This window comes from Mercurialis annua, linkage group LG7, assembly GCF_937616625.2.
Source record: "Mercurialis annua linkage group LG7, ddMerAnnu1.2, whole genome shotgun sequence".
Lineage (NCBI taxonomy): Eukaryota > Viridiplantae > Streptophyta > Magnoliopsida > Malpighiales > Euphorbiaceae > Mercurialis > Mercurialis annua.
Window position 1 is genome coordinate 44,192,885 of NC_065576.1, and position 16,776 is coordinate 44,209,660.

General features: G+C 38.4%; 2 protein-coding genes across 3 annotated transcripts; both read right to left on the reverse strand.

Annotated features, from left to right (window-relative positions):
* Positions 1–2,461: 2,461 nt before the first annotated feature.
* Positions 2,462–5,047, reverse strand: LOC126654996 (uncharacterized). 2 transcript variants are annotated; one of them, XM_050348997.2, is made up of 4 exons: positions 4,651–5,047; positions 4,480–4,572; positions 4,301–4,399; positions 2,462–4,187 (listed from the first exon to the last, which is right to left on the reverse strand). In XM_050348997.2, exons 1-4 carry the CDS (start codon positions 4,804–4,806, stop codon positions 3,876–3,878), a joined length of 660 nt encoding a protein of 219 aa, XP_050204954.1. In that variant the 5' UTR covers positions 4,807–5,047; the 3' UTR covers positions 2,462–3,875. The 2 variants fall into 2 exon arrangements, with proteins under 2 accessions (XP_050204954.1, XP_050204955.1); XM_050348998.2 differs by lacking the exon at positions 4,480–4,572.
* Positions 5,048–10,312: 5,265 nt separating this feature from the next.
* On the reverse strand, positions 10,313–15,763 carry LOC126657229 (uncharacterized). The gene has a single exon (XM_050351890.2). The coding sequence runs from the start codon at positions 15,761–15,763 to the stop codon at positions 10,313–10,315; it is 5,451 nt and encodes a 1,816-aa protein (XP_050207847.2).
* Between the last annotated feature and the right edge of the window lie 1,013 nt (positions 15,764–16,776).

Here is a 16,776-nt window from a genome sequence, read left to right on the forward strand (position 1 = left end):
TGTATGAAATGTCGATTGGATAGATCTATTTGTGATTGGTTCTTAAATGAAATCATTTCTCAAGAAGATTCCTTTAAGGTATTTTTTTCTAATCAAAATCATCATTTTTTTATTCTAAAAAGCAATTCAGTATTAATTTGGCATTTTTAATTTATGGAGCTCCTTTCATGTGTAGTCTTCATCTTTAAACTGGTTTCTTGTGTTTTTGTGGGAATTTTCCTGATTTTGTGAATTAAAAGGTTGGTTCTTCATTTGATTTAAGTTTAAATTAACTAGCTTTTATTTAACTGGGTTTCTTTGTTTAATTTATGTTTTGTTCCAATTCAGGCATTTGTTTAAGGCTAGTGATGGAGGAACAGTTGCTTTGGATTAGCTTAAGTATTCTGATATTGGCCAATGCTCTTAGTTTTGATCCTTTTAATCTAAATTTTTGTACTTTTAATTTAGTTAATGGTGTATTAGCTGGAATTTGTCTCGAATTTGTTGTACAATTGTAATTTGCAGTTGAACAAGGTGTTTCTTATAAAAGTGATCATGTAATATCAGTTAACCAAGGTGTGGATAATTTTTATTATAAGTTTACTGACTGCTTACTAGCTGTTTACTTAAAAAAAAAACTAATTTACTATTGTTTATTTTTTAAATTATAAAATTTTAAAATAAAATTATTGCTTAGTTTACTTTTAGTATTATAAACTATGTGTGAAATTAGTTTCTTTTCTTATAAAAATTGAACACGTTTACTATAAGTTTACTCAAGACATTTTGAGTAACCTATTAGTACACCTATATCAATGTTAAAGGGATGTAAAATAAGTTTTATTGGTTAACTTTTAAAAATATATTAGAAAATTTTAGGGATACTTATTGGTTAACTTTGGGTTACCTAATAGTTGAAAGTGTAACCTATCAGGAAAAGTATTTGGTGATCATTTAGTAGACCTTTAGTAATCTATTAACAAACATAAAGTCATACTATTCCGATTTAAATTGTTTTATTATCGGTGAATATTAGAAAACCTATTAGTAAACTTTTTTGGAAACCTTAGGTATCTTAATAGTACACATATTTTTATAGTATACTGATACAAAATTAGTGAATTTTGGGATATCTATTAGTTTCCATTAGATAACCTATTAGTAAGCACTTAAAATTCTATTAACAAATATTAAAAATATCCTTACACAATTTGATTTATTATTTTAGTTTTTATAAATTCAGTAGTTGTTTAGTAAACTGTTAGTGAACTTGCAAAAACTATATGTATTTTTTTTGTAAAAATATTGGTCTATTATAAATTAACTTACGGCCTACTATTAGTTAACTAATAGGAAGTTAACTATTGGTCTACTATCAATTCACTATATTTGTTTGTCCTTTACGATTGAGACTCTGTTGGATATTTTTCTTAAAAGATGGAAATAATATTTTGGTAAAAAGCTACAATTTTTACAATCAATTAATTAAAAGATAAATTTACTATTGATTTACTATCAATTTTATAAATATACAAAAATAGTTTATCTTTTGATTTACTAAACGAGTAGTTAACTAAGGGTCTACTATCACTTAACTAATAGGTGTTTAACTATTGGTCTACTATCAATTTCCTAACGGTCTACTATCAGTTCATTAATAGGTAGTTAACTATTGGTCTATTATCAATTTACTATATTTATTTGTCCTTTACGATTGCGACTTTGTTGGCTATCTTTTAAAAAACAATATGGAAATAATATTTGTAAAAAGATACAATTATTAAAACATAAATTTATTATTAATTGATTTACTATAAATATTATAAATATGTACAAAATTAGTTTATCTTTTGGTTTACTAAACGAGTAGTTAACTTACGGTCTACTCTCAATTAACTAATAGGTAGTTAAGTATTGGTCTACTATCAATTTACTAACGGTCTACTATCAGTTAACTAATAGGTAGTTAACTATTGGTCTACTATCAAATTACTATATTTCACTACAAGAAACTGCTTCATTAGCGAAGGGAAAAATGGTCGTAAATTCATTAAAAGTGGTCCTAATATGTCTATTGTGAAGGGAAAAATCCGGTCGTAAGCCGTCGTAATAGGCTCCGCCGCTAAAAGTATTTGGGACGGGAAAAAGGTATTCGGTCGTAATAGTTTTTGCGAAGGTAAAAATTTTCCCTTCGCTAAAAGAACATTAATAACGACGGAAACTCCGGTCGTTATTCAATTAATACCTTCGTAATTTATATTGCAATAGCGACCACCATCTGAAAACCAATTACGACCAAAATCCCTTCGTAGAAAAAGGGGGCATGTTTAAGCAAAAATTGCAACAATTCCCATATAACAGTGCACTAAAATGATTCCCAAAATCATTCTTGACATTAGAGAGCACTAATATTATTAATTGACACAACAGTTGCAACAAATCCCATATATCAGTGCACTAATAATATAAATTGACACAACAATTGATTATAAATTTTGTAGAATCTCAAACCATCTTTAAGAACAAGTTTTAGCTTACAAAGTCTACTAAAATAAAGATCATAAAAGTCTATAAAGTCTACAACAATTGAGAATATATTCTCAGTTAACATCCAACACTAAAGTTCTAAAACTAATAGCTCTGTTGTTAATGGAGTAGTCTACTGCAATTAAAGAATCCTCATGGTCTAAATTTTCAAGCAAAGATGAACATAAGGTCTGAATGATTTCCTCCACATGCAATGAAGACTGAAAATTAACACATCTAAAGTAGAAGTCTCTCTTGCATAAGGAAACAAAAAGCTGCAAAAGAATAACAAAAACAAAATAAGAATCTCTAATTAATGAAACATGCTGCACCAAAATTGCAACCAGCAAAGCAACACAATCACAAAATCATTATAATGCATGAACAAAATCATTATAATGCATGAACAAGCAAAGCAACACATCAAACACTGCGTACATCACAACTACTTAATAAATTTTCTTTTGCTGGGAAGAAAAAGATTAATTTATTAGGAAGCCATTAAAGTAAACATGCATCTTACAGAAGCAAGGAATTGAAAATTAGATGATATAAACATATTTATACAAGACTTTGAGGTCTGAAATTAAAAAGAAAAACCTTCCACAATTTTACTAGCCCATAAGGCAGTATCATAACCAAGTAAAGGTACACCATTGCATTCAATACATGGTAAAAACGCGATCACTTTCTTTATAACTTTCCGTAAAAGAATCACAACGAAAAAAATAGATGAGTACTTATTTGTTAGCTTGGAATCTTACAGTTACTGTTTACTTAAGGCATTGTTTGTATTATCCATTTAGTTTGAAAAACTTAATCTATCTAAAATTCCTTATACGACATCAATCAATAACTTGTAGAGTTTAAAAAGTGATACATGTAAATGCTTATGTCGCATGTTGAGCATTAAACAGTTACAATTGCAGGCAAAGGAAAATTCAGAAATATGTTTTTTTGTTTTTGATAATAAGAAGAGTAACAACTACTAAAACATAAGAATCAATTTAATATCTTAGATCTCAAATACAAGAAAAACACTCACAATTCATATGCGATGAAGAACAAGTCAAGTACTTTCCTGTCATTATTAGCAAATAAAATTCAAACCTAGATCATTAATTAAATGACAACCAATTTCACATCAGGCTATTTATGGGCAGCTCTAGCAATTATGCACAGCACAATAGAACTCAGCAATGAACAATAATTTAAAACGCATCCATTCCTTTCTCCTAATTGTCCTTCTCTTATAATCTTTTCTAGACTTCACTCACAAAATCACCTTACACACTCAATTCACTAAACAGTAAAGTAAAACATATTAGATAAATTAAGGGAATAAACAAGAATAATACTCACAGGTATAATTAACTTTGTTGGGTATCAGTTGTATGAGATGAAGTTGATTGTAGGTCATTTTTTTCTTGAGCAGCGAACATTTTTTCAAACTTTTGAAATTTATCTTCCAATGTACTTAAACGATTTTTCAATAATTGATTTTCTTCTAAAAGTTGAGCTTCACGTTCAACCTTCTTTGTTGATGGACCCTTCAAATGTTTGAGCTTTACTCCACCCCCATAGCCAACCACATGACCGTGGCTTTGATTTCGGAAACATTTTAGGACTACCTCAACATTTGAAAGAGAGGGATCCGATTGCATTACCTCACATATTTCATCCTAAATAAGAAAAAAAAGGAACAAATAATGAGATAATATTGCAAGTATCTTACTTGATATTTACAAGAGTATTATATACTGAAATCACTTGCAACAAAAAATTATTAACTTACATATTTCGCAATGGTTTCAGGTTCAATAAGCTTGTCAATTTGTTTTCGAGTCTCATGAAAAATTGTGCCAATATTTGGTGGATTTCCATCTTTCCCACCCTAAAATGATAAATCATATATAATAAATATAAACAAAAAAGATAAATCACATTAAATATGTTCAAATACTAATTCATTACCATTTGATAGATTATCTCCCTCATTGGCTTGCTTCCAATACGATGAGGCATGGTCAAATTGCCTCTATTTTTTGAGTTTCGTTGACTCGCTTTCTAAACAAACATAAATAAATGAGTGAAGATTTTTCTATTTACATGGATTTTCATATGCAATATATGTTAAAAACATACCTTAAACTTTTCAGTATAAAAATGATTTTTTATTAACCATTCGCAATCATCCTTATCAGCTCCATCAGGTACTGTTTTCATTGCTTCTTCAGGAGTTTTATCCTTCACATAGGTGAAATGCATCCATCCCCTCCACTTATTCCATAGCTCTCTCATGTGGCTAAGAACATCATCTTTATACTGAAAAGTTCATCCAAATGCTTCCATGCAATTGAATCAGCCGGATGCCTCATAATTCCATCATCTTTTCTTTTATCATGATGCCATCTCATTAAAGAGGATGTCTTTCTTGACATAAACAGCCTTTGAAGCCTAGGCTTTAATTGAAAATATCGTAGTGTCTTACTTGCTATTTTCTTACCAGATGCTTTATACTTGCAATCACCACTACGTTTGTCATACTGTTGGTAAAAATACGCAAGTGTACGTATGCCAACTTGTAATACAGACTGTGAAGTCCGGATATCGTACCCACAAGGAAAGCTCTAAAGACAACCAGTTGAAAGACTCGATTTGAATAGCCGAAAAGACAAATATTGTTGTTGTAAAATTAAAAGACAGAACTTATCAATTATAATTTGAAGTAAGCAAAAACTGTAATTAAATTGGTGTTTAACAATAATGAGAAAAGCAGGGATCATTAATCTTTGTTATGCTGTTTATTTAATTTGGGTTATGGATTATATTGTTCTGATATGGTTCGGACTAATCGGAAGCACCTAAAATTCTCTCTCGAGCAATTGCAGGCAAAAACATAAAACTAATGAATAATAGGTTAATTACTCACTCTCGCACAATGATTAACCTAATTACTGATTAATTGAATGATTATGAAGTGAATCCTAAGAACACGTATTTGTTAATTCACTCTCGCACAATTAACTCCTACGTTCTTAATTATGTTGGTCTATCCCAGTTTTACTCTCTCGAGCTAAAATTAGAACAATTGGCAAAGGCTAAGTGATCAATTCAGGCTAGGCATTAAGTACAATAATTAAGAACATATCAAGAACAAAAACCCATAATTCCGATTTAACTAAACAGACATAATTTGATTAATAATCCCCAACGATGGGTTTAGCTACACATAATCATAAAAATACTAAAAATAATCATTAAAGAATTCATGCTAAGATTGAATAAAATACTGAATATGAAATTGATAATAATCGTACCTTGTTCAACAATAAACTAGTGATAATCGATAACAAAATAATGAAAAAACGATGAATTCAATAATCGACTGATAAGAAAAACTCTAATCTAGGGTTTATGTCTAATAAAAGTTAAGCGAACCCTCGTGCAATGTTACAAACTAGTCTTTATACGGCTCCCGAAGCTAAAATCTGATATTAGGTCGAAATTGGTGAATACCCACAAGTGCCCTCGTGTTTGTGCAGTTTTCGGAATTGATTCAGGGGCATTTTTGTCCGTTTGGCGAACTTCTGCACAAGGTGTGCGAACGGGTACTGGAGTGTGCGATCGCACACTCCCTGAGATAGCCAAAATCCCCAAAATCCCATTTTCTCTTGATTTCTTCTGTAACTCCTTGGATTTGCTCGCACACTGATCTGTCATGGTGTGTGCGAGCGGGTTGGTGTGCGTTCGGGTTGGGAAGTGTGCGAACGCACACCTCCTGACTTGGCCAAAACTTGATTTTTCTTCCAATCTTCAAATTAGCTCCTGTATCCTCCATTTAGCTCGCACACTGGTTTGTCATCAAGTGTGCGAGCGGGTTGCTCCTCACTTGGCCCCAAAATGACATTCTTTAACTTCAAATATCGCTTGTTCGCCCTCTCTGATCCCGGGACTTCTAGAAAACACCAAAAACGCTCCAAAAGCCGCCATATTTGCATTTTTCTCCTGAAACACTCAAAATGATAATAAGCCACTAATAACTTCAAAAACGACAACTAAAATGCAAATAATGACTCCGAAAACAACCTATAAATAGGAGTATTTCTACTCCCATCAAACATCCTCACACTTACCTTTTGCTTGTCCTCAAGCAACTACAAAATCATGCTACAGTGTCAAATGTCATCATTTGTCAGAATTAAAGAAATCAAAGTGTGTTAATCCTCCCTAAACAATGAACCAATCAAAATATGTTTTTGAACCAAGCAACAACAATGTGAAAAACATCAAACAACCAAGACAATTTCTACACATGATTTACCCGCACCGAGATTACTTTGATGAATTCCTTCAAACACGGTTTCAAAATCACATTGGTCAAACTGACAGTCCACGCAAGACAAAAACAATGGTCAAGAAACTTCAAGCAATTGAGAAACATCACAAATTTGTATAGTAAAATCACCAAGTACTCCTCACTAGGTATTCTCTCGCACACAAGTGTTTAAGGGTAATCACTGAAACTCTCATGCCAAAACATGCAATTCTACCATAAGTTTGCCAATAGTCCACAATTCCACTACCAATTAAATCAAATAAAAAGAATCAAAATGGACTTTTCATGGGTTGTAATGGGGTTTGGGTTAAGGTATGGTACGGGTAAACAAATATGGGTAATATGACTTGACAAACTTAACAAATAGCACAAGGAACAAACATTTAACGTTTCAAGCTCAAACAAACTTTTAATCTCTTTTTCTTTACTTTTCATGCCTTAAGTTCACAATTATTTTTCTTTTTCTTTTCTTTCTTTTAAGCTCGATTTTTCTACTTTTTATTCTTTTTTTTTTTTTTTTTTTTCTTCTTATTTTTCTTACTTTTCTCACAAGGCATACTAATCATATAGCACAAGAGATGATCGTTAAACAACACGAGCTTAGGATGTTTACCATCCTCACACTAGTTCCTTTAATACTTATTCAATTTATCAAGTCAGAGGGTAGAAAGAGGTAAATGAGAATAGGTAAATGTGTAAATGTAAGTGTATCAAGAATAAGGCTAAGGCTCAACTTGGGTTATCTAGGGGAAATTGGGTAGGCTATTTAAAGTGGTCTAAAGAAATGGGTAATCCTAGGTGCCATTTATCATTTTCAATTTATTCAACCAACCATGCAATTTTACTACGGACACATGGCAAATTCTAGAGAATTAACATGCATTGACTCACACCACAACAAATGAGACATAAAAATAATAATATGCTCGATACGGCTCAAAACCTCTCACAAATATGGGGTCAAGACTAGGTGATTTGTTACAAATACAAACTTGTTCAAATTGCTCAAAAGTTTTGTTTTTTCAGAATATTGTTCCTGTCAAGATTTTTATGTCAAAATTTTCAATGATTAAGAGAAAGTCGAGCTTTTCAGAATACAAAATTTCATCCCAGTCCGGTTAAGTCATGTTAGCCAAAGGCTTTGTTATTTAAAAGTTTTTTCACATTCCATTGTTTAACAACAAAAACACAATTAACCAACTCATTGCAAAGGGAGAAAAATAACACAATTATTTCAAAAATTCTGACATGACATTACTGCAGCAATAATAACAAGGACAAAATGCAAAGTAAGCCTGAACATGTCTGTACTATCAGAATAACAAACATACACCCCACGGGTTCACCATATCAATACATAAACATAATAAAAGCAAGGGAAATCCTAAAACAAACTACTGACATAAAAGAAATAAACACACAAACATAACAAAAACTAAGAGTTTTCTCCCCTCCCTCACACTAAAACATGCATTGTCCCCAATGCATCAAAAATAAATAAAGCATGAAAAACGGAAAATAGAGTGAAAGGGATAAAAAGAAAAAACTCTAGATGTCCTCCGGTGGCGGTGGTGAGTAGACTGGCGATGGATAGTCGCCCTCTGGATGTGTGGCACGCATGTGGGCCCTCTGCATGCGGAAATGATCCCTCTGCTCACTGTGCATCCTCTGCACTCTCTCCTCTATCTGTGACTGTCGCTGCTCCATCTGCTGCCGCCACTCAGAGTCAGACTGTGGCTGGGCAGGTGCGCCTCTGGTACGTGGAATGCCAGCTTCCCGCGCTGCAAGCTCCTCCTCTCTCGCCTCAGTATGTCGTGAGGTGCCCGGATGATCAAATGCCTGCCTGTGTGCCAGACCCAGTCGTCGTACAGTGGCGGTACCTCTCTCGGGCACCGCCTGAAGGTTTCCGCTCTTATCCAGTAAAGCGGTGGCCTTCAAATGCTTCTGGCTAAAAAAGACTGGTGCGTGGTGATCCATCGCCTTGCATTCTTCATCTGTGTAAGCCTCCACACTAATGGCTATGGCTCTGACAATGTTTCCCATACCCAAACACCTTTCTTTGCCCGTCCTGTTGTTCATCCCTAACAGCAGTTCAAAGATGCGTAAACCCATGTCAATAACTGGTGACTCAGGGTGCATCAGACTGTTCAGAACAAACAAATCACCCCTGTTAACTTTATTGGACTCCAAACGCCCACATACAGTTTCAGCATACCATTTCTGCATCAAATACAAGGATGGATCTATGATTGCCTTCGTCTTCGCCGTCCTTGTATTGAATTTCTGGTGTCCACTGAGGTCTTTCCATATGGCATCTTCATTAAACTGAGGCGGTATGCGCTGTAACCCTTTTCGCTGAGTCTCAAACAGTCGCTTGATTTCTCCAATAGTGATCGAGTATTCCTGTCCCTTGAGACGAAAGGACATAGATCCGACACCTGGCTCAGGCTGACAAACCGTAGTGAAAAATTCTTTCACAATAGCAGGCACAAAATCATGGCTCATGTCTCCCAGCGAATCCAAACCCCAGCGGTCTAAGTGGTTCCTAATCTCACTATCCAATTCTAATGCCTCCAACACTTCGTAATCAAACGCCCTAGGTAGAATAACCTGGCGCTTATCGATACACTGAAACAATTCACCCTCCTCTTCCGACCAGATGTCGAACGGACAACCATAATTATCTTTCAAATTCACCCGTTCATCCTCGTCACTCGACGAATCCGCTGCCCTAGATGGACTACCTATCTGAACCCTAGGCATAGTTGTACTTGAATTGACGTAATGGAGTAACGATGAACAAAGAAGGGGACTTACTGCTTTGGATGAAATTATGCCCTAACCCGTGTTATTTGGAGCTGAGATGTGCTGGAGGTGGCGTCCAGGTGCGGTGGTGGTCAGCAGCGGTGGTGAGATTTCGGCTGTGGTGACAGTGAGATGGGGAACGCCGGCGAGGTTAGTCCGAACGGTGGTGGTTGTGGTGGCGTTGGGAGCGCCGGCGATGATGATGCCGAACGGTGGTGGTGAGAATCAGCAATTAGGGTTTTGTTTTGAGGACTGAAAAAAAACATGAGAGCCCGTTTATTTGAAGTTCACAGCTGATGTGGCACCCCATATAATTGGCAGTGTGCGAACGGGTTCATCAGTGTGCGTTCGCACACTGCCATCATAGTGTGCGAACGGGTTGAGAGGTGTGCGTTCGCACACTATGGAATTCTGCAGTACTTCTGCAATTTTCACCGACACCTGCACAACACAAAACACAACTACCAGGATCAATCTGCACTAACAAATAAACATGAAATGACAATATAAACGACTCAATAAAAATATAAAAGTCTGAACTAACAAAATTAAAATTAACTACGGCATAAGATTAAACTAATCATGCAAGAAATATAAATGATTTGGAATGTAATCCAAATACCGCTTGTTTAAGGTCACTAGCGTTGACCGTGTGATACTTACTCAGTTTGGAGCATCGAGAGTGTGGCACTCTCGTCCTTCATCCGTCAATGGACCTAAGTACGGTTTGCACCGCTGACCATTGACTTTGAAAATCTCTCCGCTTGCGTTTTCTAGCTCAATTGCACCATGCTCAGCTACGTGTCGCACTTTGAAAGGTCCGCTCCATCTCGACTTCAGTTTACCAGGAAATAGACGCAGCCGAGAATTATACAGTAGCACATGACTGCCTTCTGTAAACTTCTTTGGCACAATATGAGCATCGTGCCATTTCTTGGTCTTTTCCTTGTATAACTTCGCATTCTCATATGCTGACAAGCGAAACTCATCAAGCTCATTTAGCTGCAGAAGGCGCTTTTGCTTCGAAAGCCTGGAATCAAAATTAAGCTCCTTAATAGCCCAGTATGCGCGATGCTCAAGCTCCAGAGGCAAATGACATGCCTTTCCATAGACCAGTCTGTAAGGGGACATGCCGGTTGGCGTTTTAAATGCCGTTCGATATGCCCATAGCGCATCACCCAGCTTCTGAGACCAGTCTTTACGAGAACCATTGACTGTCTTTTCAAGGATGCGCTTCAACTCTCTGTTGGACACCTCGACCTGTCCACTTGTCTGGGGGTGATATGGGGTTGCCACTCTATGATAAACGTTGTATTTCTTCATCAGTGCGGTAAAGTGCCGATTGCAGAAATGTGAACCCCCATCACTGATGATCGCCCGTGGTACCCCAAATCGATTTATCAACTTCTTCAAGAATGCTATGACCACCTTTCCATCATTAGTAGGTAAAGCAGCTGCTTCCACCCATTTCGACACATAGTCGACACACACCAGGATGTAGAGGTTGCCACAAGACATAGGGAACGGTCCCATGAAGTCGATACCCCAGACGTCAAAAATCTCCACCTCCTGAATGGAAGAGAGAGGCATCTCATCGCGCCTAGAAATATTGCCTGTCCGCTGGCATCTGTCACAGTGCTGCACAAAGTCTCTCACATCTCTATACAATGTAGGCCAGTAAAAGCCACTTTCTAGTACTCGTGCTGCTGTCCTTCCCGAAGCATAGTGACCCCCATAATCTGAAGAATGACACTGAGTCATAATAGCCAACATTTCTTCCTCTGCGACACACCTCCGGATCATCTCATCTGCACAAACTCGGAATAGATATGGCTCATCCCACAAATAGCGCTTAACATCAGAGAGGAATTTCTTGCGCTGGTGACTGCTCATGTCAGGAGGCATAATGTCCGCTGAGAGATAGTTGGCGAAGTCTGCATACCATGGATTCATCGTCTCCTTAATGAGCATAAGTGCCTCATCAGGAAACCGCTCATTTATGACTTCGCCTTCTATTACTGGCTCGGGAACCTCTAACCGCGACAAGTGGTCTGCTACCACATTCTCCGTGCCCTTCTTGTCTCTGATCTCCAGATCAAACTCTTGCAGGAGCAAGACCCACCGAATCAACCTAGGCTTTGCATCTTGCTTGGCAAAAAGGTATCGCAGCGCAGCATGATCAGTATAAATGATAACCTTTGAGCCAAGTAGATACTGCCTAAATTTATCCAGTGAAAACACTACCGCTAGCATTTCCTTCTCCGTGGTAGTGTAGTTCAGCTGAGCTCCTGTTAAAGTGCGACTCGCATAATAGATGACATGTAGCTTCTTGTCCTTCCTCTGCCCCAGAATGCTTCCCAACGCCTGATCGCTCGCGTCACACATGATCTCAAAGGGCAGATCCCAATCCGGACTAGAGATGACTGGGGCAGTGACCAGTGCTTCCTTTAACCTGAGAAAAGAAGCTAAACAGGCATCAGTAAACAAAAAGGGCGCGTCCTTGACAAGTAAGGTAGTCAAAGGACGCGCTATGGAAGAAAAGTCCTTGATGAATCTGCGATAAAAACCTGCGTGCCCGAGAAAGGCACGGACTCCCTTCACTGTGACTGGAGGTGGTAGCTTCTCAATCACCTCTGTCTTTGCCCTGTCAACCTCAATACCTTCTCTAGATATCTTGTGCCCTAAAACAATGCCTTCTTCCACCATGAAGTGGCATTTTTCCCAATTCAGCACTAGATTTGTCTCCTCGCATCTCTGCAGGACCCGGTCTAAATTACGAAGACAACACTCGAAGGAGTCTCCAAAGACTGAAAAGTCGTCCATGAATACCTCCATGATGTCTTCGATCATATCATTAAAGATCGAAGTCATGCACCTCTGAAACGTAGCAGGCGCATTGCAAAGGCCGAACGGCATGCGGCGGTAGGCGAAAGTGCCATATGGACAAGTAAAGGTAGTCTTCTCTTGGTCCTCTGGGAAGATAATGATCTGATTGTACCCAGAGTAACCATCCAGAAAACAGTAAAACGCATGTCCTGCCACTCGCTCTAGCATCTGATCAATAAAAGGAAGCGGGAAGTGATCCTTCCTAGTTTCAGCATTCAGCTTCCTGTAGTCAATGCACACTCGCCACCCGGTAACTGTGCGAGTAGAGATCTGTTCTCCCTTGTCGTTCTCTATGACTGTCATCCCGCCTTTCTTAGGCACACACTGAATTGGGCTCACCCATGAACTATCAGAGATGGGATAGATGATGCCCGCATCAAGTAGCTTCACAATCTCCTTGTGAACCACCTCCTTCATGTTAGGGTTCAGCCGTCTCTGTCTCTGCGCAGATGCCTTAGACTCATCCTCTAAATGAATCCGATGCATCACTACTGAAGGGCTGATCCCTCTGATATCTGAGATCTGCCACCCAATAGCCAAGATACGTCCCTTGACTACCTCAATGACCCTCTGCTCTTGCTTCTTGGTGAGCTTGTTGCTGATGATAATAGGCAAAGTGCCATCAGCTCCCAAGAAAGCATATCGCAAGTGTGCAGGCAAGGTCTTGAGCTCCACTTTTGGTGGCTTCTCTGAGGAGGGAGGAGTGATGTGCTTGCTTTTCAACAATGGTTCGAGGACTGGTTCCTCTAAGTACTCCTCCCTTTCATTCGGCATAGACTGCAGGATGGCATTGGTTTCTGCCAGTTGTTCTTCCACTAACTCATCCACCATGTCTACCCGCATGCATTCACCTCCAGAATTGGGATGGCGTGTGATCTTTCTCATGTCAAACTCAACTCTCTCATCCCCAATTCTCAGAGTCAGCTTTCCATCATGAACATCGATAAGAGCTCTGCCAGTGTTCATGAATGGTCGCCCCAATATCATCGGGCACTCCTTGTCCGCTGCGTAGTCAAGGACAACAAAATCCACAGGGAATATGAATTTGTTGACCTTCACTAGGACATCCTCCACAATCCCATGTGGCTTTTTCAGAGAGTGATCCGCTAGCTGCAACATCATCGGCGTAGCCTGTACCTGTTGATCACCAAACATACTACGAAAAAGGGATAAGGGCATCAAATTAATACTAGCACCTAAATCGCAAAGGCAATTAACAGACTGCATGTTACCGATAGTACAAGGGATAGTGAAACTTCCTGGATCCTTAAGCTTGGTCGGTAGACTGCTCAATATGATTGAGCTGCAGTTTTCTGTCATCGGTACTGGTCCCTCTGCATCCCAACTCCGCTTGTTGGTGATGATCTCCTTGAGAAACTTTGCATAGTGCGGCATCTCTCTCAATGCGTCTGCCAAACTGATGTTAATCTGTAGCTTCTTGAAAGTTTCAAGAAATTTGTGAAACTTCCAAGTGTCCTGCGGCTTCTTCACTCTGTGTGGGAATGGCACCTTTGGCACAAAAGGAGGTGGTGGAGGTGGTTTAGCAACTACCTTTTCAGGCTCGCCACCCTCACACTGTTCCTTTTCCGCCTCAACTGTAGCACGTCCTGCATATGGATCATCCAGTGCTTTCCCACTTCTCAACTCAATAGCCTTGAGATGCTCTCTGGGGTTTTCCTCAGTAGTGGATGGTAAACCCCCCTGACTTCTGCTTTGCAGTGCTTTAGCCATCTGCTGATTCTGCACCTCAAGGTTATGAATTGTAGCAGCATGATTTTTAAATGTTTGCTGCGTCTCGGCATCCTTCTTCATCATCATCTCCATCAATTTATCAAACTTGCTGTGGAGAGACTCGCCTTGCTCTCTTTGTTGGAAGCCAGGAGGATGCTGCGGTCGGTTATTCTGATGTTGGAAGTTCCCTTGATTCTGAAAGTTCCCTTGATTCTGGTAGTTGCCCTGATTGTGTTGTGGCCTCTGTCCGCCCTGAAAGCTCGGACCTGCCTGATTGTTGGCATTACCCCCATTGTCCTTCCATGAGAAATTCGGGTGATTCCTCCATCCTGGGTTGTAAGTTGAAGCGTATGGATCATTGCCCTGTCTTTGCCCTCCCACAAAATTAACTTGTTCATTGTTAGGCTGACCCCATACAGAACATTCATTCGACATATGACCATGCTCCCCACATACCTCGCAGTTACTCTGAATGGCAGCTACACTGTTAATATTAACTCCTGCAGCCTGCCGTGTAAGAAAATCCACTTGATTTTGCAATGCTGCAGTCTTCGATTTTAAAGCCTCCATTGCAGAATCAGCAGTAACTGACATAACTCCTCTCTGCGCAGGTGCCTTCGCCCTTTCAGATGGCCAAAAACAGCCATTTACTGCCATCTCATCTAACAGATCGAATGCTTCATCCGCCGTTTTTCTCATCAGAGACCCTCCTGCGCCTGCGTCAATCGTGCTTCTCCCCAGTTCAGTTGCTCCATTGTAAAAGGTTTGGATCAGATTCTCCCAAGTGATGTTATGATGCGGAACTTGCCTCTGCATCTCCTTATAGCGCTCCCACGCTTCATGAACTGATTCCCCATCAAGTTGCTGATAGAGCATAATATCCCTGGTCAGCTTTGCAGTCTTTGCCATGGAGAAATACTTGTGCAAGAACGCTTTCGCCAGATCGGACCAAGTATTAATGCCTGCGCTAGGTAGAGCGTGAAGCCATTGTTTTGCCTTATCCCTCAGAGAAAATGGGAACAGGCGAAGCCATACCTCGTCGTCAGTCATGTTGTTCATCTTGAATGTGCTACATACTTCCAAGAAGTTTGCAAGATGTGCGTTAGGATCTTCCCTAGGCAGCCCATAGAACTGGCAGTTATCCTTCAACAGCTTAATGACACTCGTCTTGATCTCATAATGGGTAGTCGGCACAGGATGTGCAAAATAGCCATGGGTGTTGTTTCCCACATTTGGCTGAAATATTTCCATCAGTGTTTTCACTCGAGGCCCTTCATTGTTCTGTCCTTGAGCATTCTGCGGATTCTGCTGATTTTGATTCTGCGGGATCACTCGATTATCACCCGCATTGTTGAATCCAGGAGGAGCATCGTTTTCGTTCTCCATGTTGAGATTCCTTTGAGTTGAGTGTGTTGCTTTTCTGACACTTCGCTCAAAGGTAGTGAGGTCTTGTTGAAACGGTTCTAACGGTAGTCCTTTGCGTCGTGTATTATGCATACACTAAGAGAAGGGTACCTGAAACAACAAAATCAACAAACCCCACGCGTAAAACAAGAAAAATAAAGACTAAAACAAGCCAAGCAATCCCAACTTAGTTGTTAAAGAAAAACTTTCCCCGGCAACGGCGCCAAAAACTTGTTGGTAAAAATACGCAAGTGTACGTATGCCAACTTGTAATACAGACTGTGAAGTCCGGATATCGTACCCACAAGGAAAGCTCTAAAGACAACCAGTTGAAAGACTCGATTTGAATAGCCGAAAAGACAAATATTGTTGTTGTAAAATTAAAAGACAGAACTTATCAATTATAATTTGAAGTAAGCAAAAACTGTAATTAAATTGGTGTTTAACAATAATGAGAAAAGCAGGGATCATTAATCTTTGTTATGCTGTTTATTTAATTTGGGTTATGGATTATATTGTTCTGATATGGTTCGGACTAATCGGAAGCACCTAAAATTCTCTCTCGAGCAATTGCAGGCAAAAACATAAAACTAATGAATAATAGGTTAATTACTCACTCTCGCACAATGATTAACCTAATTACTGATTAATTGAATGATTATGAAGTGAATCCTAAGAACACGTATTTGTTAATTCACTCTCGCACAATTAACTCCTACGTTCTTAATTATGTTGGTCTATCCCAGTTTTACTCTCTCGAGCTAAAATTAGAACAATTGGCAAAGGCTAAGTGATCAATTCAGGCTAGGCATTAAGTACAATAATTAAGAACATATCAAGAACAAAAACCCATAATTCCGATTTAACTAAACAGACATAATTTGATTAATAATCCCCAACGATGGGTTTAGCTACACATAATCATAAAAATACTAAAAATAATCATTAAAGAATTCATGCTAAGATTGAATAAAATACTGAATATGAAATTGATAATAATCGTACCTTGTTCAACAATAAACTAGTGATAATCGATAACAAAATAATGAAAAAACGATGAATTCAATAATCGACTGATAAGAAAAACTCTAATCTAGGGTTTATGT

Bases quoted from the DNA above. Each gene is read 5' to 3' on its own strand.
- LOC126654996 (XM_050348997.2), bottom strand. From the start codon at position 4,806: ATGAGAGAGCTATGGAATAAGTGGAGGGGATGGATGCATTTCACCTAT. The intron at 4,573-4,650 runs GTATGTTTTTAA...ATGTTTGTTTAG, and splicing joins TTTATACTGAAAAGTTTAAG to AAAGCGAGTCAACGAAACTC. The intron at 4,400-4,479 runs GTAATGAATTAG...TTATCATTTTAG, and splicing joins GGGAGATAATCTATCAAATG to GGTGGGAAAGATGGAAATCC.
- LOC126657229 (XM_050351890.2), bottom strand. From the start codon at position 15,763: ATGCATAATACACGACGCAAAGGACTACCGTTAGAACCGTTTCAACAA.